The sequence below is a fragment of the Antrostomus carolinensis genome, unplaced genomic scaffold, assembly GCF_000700745.2.
Source record: "Antrostomus carolinensis isolate BGI_N321 unplaced genomic scaffold, ASM70074v2 scaffold22932, whole genome shotgun sequence".
In the NCBI taxonomy this organism is placed as follows: domain Eukaryota; kingdom Metazoa; phylum Chordata; class Aves; order Caprimulgiformes; family Caprimulgidae; genus Antrostomus; species Antrostomus carolinensis.
This window is the reverse complement of record NW_010299282.1, coordinates 36,659-42,658: the sequence shown is the minus strand read 5'-3', so window position 1 is coordinate 42,658 and position 6,000 is coordinate 36,659. Positions and strand designations below refer to the sequence as shown.

The 6,000-nt window shown below is 37.9% G+C and overlaps 1 protein-coding gene across 1 annotated transcript in view; it reads left to right on the top strand.

Annotated features, from left to right (window-relative positions):
- Window positions 1-615: 615 nt before the first annotated feature.
- LOC104520923 (opioid growth factor receptor) overlaps window positions 616-6,000 on the top strand; it is a gene marked incomplete at both ends in the record, with an annotated part of 40,540 nt that continues 35,155 nt past the window's right edge. Inside the window, 7 exons of the mRNA XM_029083680.1 lie at window positions 616-675; window positions 3,178-3,219; window positions 4,063-4,125; window positions 4,433-4,517; window positions 4,860-4,938; window positions 5,433-5,499; window positions 5,807-5,955. Coding sequence (XP_028939513.1) covers window positions 616-675; window positions 3,178-3,219; window positions 4,063-4,125; window positions 4,433-4,517; window positions 4,860-4,938; window positions 5,433-5,499; window positions 5,807-5,955 — 545 coding nt within the window. The remainder of the gene's footprint in view (window positions 676-3,177; window positions 3,220-4,062; window positions 4,126-4,432; window positions 4,518-4,859; window positions 4,939-5,432; window positions 5,500-5,806; window positions 5,956-6,000) is intronic.

Below are 6,000 nucleotides of genomic sequence, written 5' to 3'. Positions count from 1 at the left end.
TGCATCTCCCTGGGGTTTACTGCAGGGAGTGCACTTAGGCCTTAGATCTGTGTGTGTAGATCTGTGAGAGGTCACAGGTATTTTAGGCAGAATCATTGTAACACTTCCAGGAAGAGGTAGGGATTTCCTTTGGAGTGTTTTGCATTGTTTGAGGGCACACTATCAATTTTCTTTCATACGTGGCTAGAGTTCCAGTTTTGTTCACAAGTTTTAGCACATCTAGAACATTCAGATTATTCTATTTGAATGTGTTTGTTTTTCCAATACTTTTTTTTCTCTCGGAGCAGCTTCTGGACTGTGACATCTTTAAATCAAGGACCATATTTTCACTCTAGTGAGTGACTTTTCAAACTTTGCCTTACAAAGGAGGATGTTGTCCCTGAGACTCACAGTCCCTGGAATATTTCTGCATCTTTAAAGAGTTCTTTCTTCAGTGATGAATGTGTGCTCACCTCTATCGGACAGTGCCTGGAAAATTTTTAAGGGCAGTGAGAATGAATACAAAAGGAAACAGTAACTCTTCTGCTATCCCTTTATGCCTTTACATGAATTGGTTCCCAAAACTAGTTCCTGCTTCTGCTGATGTGACACTAATTCTCATTCTTCTCCTCTCAGTCTAGATGGTATATTTCATGGCTGAAGCGGCTAATGTTTTTATGCAATACTGAGGTTAGAGTTTTTTTTATTATTATTTTCACTATGCACTTTCAAAACTAACTTAAAATTCTCCTTTTATCTTTGTATCTCACTCGTGTCTCTGCAAATAATACATATCTGTGGTTTGAAATACCTGCAGGTGTGGCTTTTCAGCACTTTGGTGCTTTTAGCTTCTAAGAGTGAGCATTGAAAATCTTGGGGTTTGTGCTTATTTTAAAAAGGTTGCCTCTGAGTCTGCTGTACTGCATGGGGTTCATGTTCTGCTGCTCAGAACCGCGTTTTAATAAACAAACCCTGTAGTTCTGCCTTCTCCTAACTCCTCATTAATAAAAGGTTTTGATCACTCTCCTAGGATTCTGTCATCTTTCTCTTTCCCATCTCTTTCTTGTTCAGAGGCTGCATGTTCTTTCATCCCTTTTGGTTGCAGTTGGTTTCCAGTTTTCAGCCAAATCCTGTGTTTCTCTCTCCTGACTTTGTTCTCCGCTTTCCTCGCGCTCTTTGCACAGCGCTGCATGTTCTGACTGATGTGTTGCAGGTTTAGAGGGAGAAACTCACTTGGATTGTGTATCAGTATTGTGAGAAATAAAGGGGTTTGATTTACATGTGCAAGTTTCAATCTTGTAGTTTAGTTTGTCTTTTTAACCTGGAAAGAAAGGGAAAAGGTTGTGTTTCTGTGTGGCTTAAATAGAAGTTCTTGGAGACCCAGGAACCCTCTTGGAGGGAGGTCTGAGATTTGCTCTCTTTGCTTCCCTATCTTGTTCTCTTTAATGCTGTCTTCCAGAATGACTTTCTCTTGGATTTAGCTTCTTTCTAGACAAGCCTCTCAGCACCTTGCACCATGGTATTTTATCTGTCTATCTACACTTACTTTTCAGCAAACCAGTTCTTTTTCAAAATTGGAGCATCTCTATGGTTAGCCTGTCCCACCTGACTGTGTTAAAGGATGTTCTTTTAGAACCTTAAGTGTAAAGAATATCTGGAAATTGATTCTTCTTGTAATTGGGAACAAAATTTTCATCAATTTCACACGTATCTGAATTTCATCCTTGGAGTTCAAAAGTTACAGTCAAAAGCATTGATGAATTTCAAAGTCCTTTATAAATCCCATTCTCTGCTTCCATCTTGAACAAAAGAATAATATTGATCTGTTATGGCTCTACATATTTCTTAGTCTTGTGTTTGCAGGCACTTTTTTTCCAAACATTAGTTGTGTAGCAAAGCTTTTTATAGTTTGTGTGCATTTCTGCACTCTGGGTAGATTCTGGGGATGGACACCAGCACTTGGATTTCTAATTTCACATGGACCATGTGTCTGTGGGAAGTTCTGCCACCTATTTTGGTCTGTGTTGTCAAGTATAAAGTGGAGAAATGTGTTGCAATGTAGACAGGCATTTTTTTTTAGGTCATTACAAGTTATTAGATTTAAAAAACAACTTGAGCTTTATTCAATTCCTGTCATCAAAGTACAAGGGAATCATAGTGTGCAAATGTATTTTTAAAATGTAGTATTAAAAATTCTGCATTGATGACCTCCTTCTCTGGATAAAGGTTTCATCTCCCAAATGCTGTGCATGCTTCATAAATTTTAAGTATTAACAGTCAACAGGGCAGCTGAATGGGTGACTTCATTACAAGGTGTTACAAAATCTAATCCAGTTCCTGCCTTAAAAATTAATGAACCGGTGATCGCTGCTCACTAGAAAGTGGGTTTGTTATTTTATTTTTCCTCTGTGCAAATGAGGTTAGGAAATATCCAATGAAGTTAAAAAATAACTCAGGAGAGCATTTGCTACTTCTTTCTTCTAAGTTTCTTAAAATGCTTATTTGGCAAGAATCTGCACATCTTATCCCTGTTTCACAAAGGTCCTGCTCTCGCTGTGAGCTGGTGTTGGACACTTTTAACTGCTCTGTGCTTTGCGTTGGGTGGGTCCTCTTATTCATGAGCACATTTTGGTGGTTCTGCCTTGAAAGTACAATTTGAAGCACTTTCATGGTTTGGGACAAGATGGTTCAGCTCTCAGCAAGATTAAACCTGTCTCTGTTGCTTGTGAATTGTTACAAAATCTCTTATCGTTGAAGTAGTCCACTGTAAAAAATATATATATAAATAAATAAAAATATGTCTATAATTCAATTAAAATGCATTTTAAATTAACTCATACTTGCAATGTTTATTTCCATGAAGTTCAGAGGAAGAACTGAAGCTGTTCCTTGTGATTTCTGTCTAAATGCTGCATTTGCAATTAATCTAGGACATCTGTGTAGTGAGAACCTGCTAATTATCAGGTGGATGTGGCAGCACAGATTTTTCTCTATAACAATTTGAATTATGAACAAAATCAAGTGAATTCAGCTGTAACTAGGTAAATCTGTCACTTGGCAACTAACTAATGGGGATCATGTGAGCCACTGCTGTGGGTATTCTCATTTTGGGTTTGTTTGGGGGGTTTTTGTTTTGTTTTTTTATTAGTGAATTTTGGTTTCCAAATGTTTTAACTAAATGCTTTTTATTTGTAGGAGCAAAAATCAGATTTGTCACCGCTGTGTCGAAGGCGTTTTCAGGTAGGTTCAACATGAAGTTTGATTACTTGGAGAGATTAGCAATAATGAAGATCATGATTGGAATGGAAGTCCAATAAAATAAATACCTAATGTAACCATGTGGCTCTATTACTGTCCACTGTCTAGATCTGCTTGATGCTAAATTAGCAAGGCTGCTCTTGAGCATAAAGCAACAATTAAGAAAACTTTATTTCAATAATGTCTGCAAGGAATTAGAATCTTGAATTTAAGGGATATTACAATTTTAAAGTCTGATCTCTTGTCTTGACTAGGGTATGTAGTGACTCGGAGAGAAAGACAGACAGACAGGGCTTGGTTTTTCTTGTTTTAAAACCTTTGAGTTAAGAAAGAAAATGCCATTTTATTGTTTGGAATTTCCAGCTAGTTCTGACCAGTTTTGTAGGAAAACCTGACTGGAATAAAAGATGTCCTGGTTTTGCTAGGATAGAGTTAATTTTCTCTTTAGTAATTAGAGTAGCTGTATTTTAGTTTCAGTGTGTCAGTTCAGACTTATTATGAGAAGTACTTTGATAAAGATTAGCATAAAACATGAAAAGCTTGATTAATAAGACTATAAAGAGAAAGAAATGTTTTGGTTAAAGGAGATGGTGTGACCTTTTTTTAGTCCCAAGTTATTTTCAGGAATGCAGAGAAACAACTGCAGTAACAAGCTGGCTGGTTTTTGGGGTGCTGGGAGTGCAGAGTGGAGGGCACAGGAGAGCGATAGGCAGGGGAACGTGTATGAGAGATGCCGAATTCCGTCAATGGACTTTTTTAAAATTTTTAATTTTTTTTTCAGAAGCCAGTTTTATTCTGTGTCTCTGATCTGTCTCTCTCCTCTAGTTCTCAGACAGGCGCAACTGGAATGCAGCAAAAGACTTGCAGAGATACAGACGTTGTTACCCGGTACGGACTAAATGTTGTCGCACGTATTTTTGTGGCTCTTCCTCATCGCTTGTTAAATTCAGGAATGCTTTCTAGATTTGAGGGCACCCTTTTGTCTTTACATGGGCAGGCTCAGAACCTTTAAAGGTTTCATTAGTGAAGGGGAAGGGGTGGTGTGCATGTGGGTGCTTCAGAAACAAGCTGTTACCACCCAAAACACATTTCAAGGATTTAGCTTGAAATGTTTAGGAAACGCGAGGGAAAGCAAGAAGTGTTGAAGTGAATGCTGCCTTTTAAAAGATTGTTGATTGCTTGTTCTCATCTCCAGGATTTGATAGAAGCAGAAAATCAGGAGGAAGAAGAGATGTGGAACTTAAGCTTTTATAAAAATGAACTTGCTTTTAAGCCCCATGGTGAGTACCTCGTGTGATAACTCTTTCATGCAGCTTGTTGAATTGATTCTTGATCCATGTGGGACAATTATTAAAAAACCCAAACAAAACAAATAAACAAAAAACCCACCAAGAATTTCCATTTTTAAACGTCCTTGTTCCTGCTATATATTCCTTAATTTTCTGTTTGATGGTAGGAGAACTAAGGATTTTATTCTGGCTTACCAGGATTGTTGTCTAGTTAGAGAAGCTAATGCCTGTATGCGAACACTTGGCTCTGGCTAATGATCCACCTTTGGTGACTGACTAACGTTTTCATTTGGTGTCATTTCTTCTTGCCTCACTTTCTCCTTTTCTTTTCAGGTTTACATATTGAATCTCTGCTTGAATCTTGGTGGGACAATTATGAAGTTCTGGAAGAAAACCATTCTTACATACAGTGGTAAACTGTCTGCATGAATATTATGCCTCTCTTTCGTTGTGCCTCTTCTAAGAGTTGGTTGTATCCATGTTTCTGAATTCAGCTTCCCAAAATTACTCTTGAGTGAAACCTGTGTCCACTTTATTTTTATGGAGTTATATTATTTTGGAAACAATGCAGTGGAAATCCTGAAGACACAAGTTTCCAGTGCAGCTGTGGCAATAGATCTCAGTTATGCTTGGTTTTACAGCGCACTGCAGAACAAACTATTAGGGCAACAAGAGAGATTGAGACAAGCAAAATACTTTATCATCAGTGTAGACAATGCTTTTATGGGAGGGATTTATTTGTCATATATTAAACTACTTTTGTGTCCATAAGGATGTGAAGTCTCCAAGAGATTCCAGTGATATGACAATTTTTGGGATCTTTTTTAGTTTTAACAAAATAGATACCCTGAGTTATCATCTTTGCTGATGTCATCCTTGCTCATTGGGGCTGAAAATTTCTTTCAGGCTATTCCCTTTACGTGAACATGGGATGAACTGCCTCGCTAGACCACTCACCTGTCAAGAAATCCAGGTATTTAAAGCTTTTGCCTTTTTTTCTTTGAGATCTGAAGGATGTTAGGATTTTCCCTAAATGCTTTCTGTTTGAAGTCTAGGTTTGTTTGGTTTTGTTTCACTTTGCTTCCTTGGGACCCTAGTGTGAATGGAGCTCACTCAAGCACTGTTAAGCATTTGTCTGTCTTGTGTCTGCCAGTAGCTACACCAGCAAATTAAATACTTAGTGATATAATCAAGCCTCACTTATAATTCAGGTGCTACTTAAACTCGTGCAGGTAATTAGGGACTTGCACCTTGTATTCATTGGTCTGTCTTTTTTTCAGGCTTTTAAGAAGTCCAAAGAAGTTATGCAAAGGTTTGTACGTGCTTATCAGCTCATGCTGAGATTTTATGGAATCATTCTGATTGATGAGGAAACTGGAGAACTTAAGAGAGCAGAGAATTGGGCTGAACGATTTCAAAACTTGAACCGGTGAGTCTCTTTATACTGCTGGTCATTTACTACAGCCAGGCACTT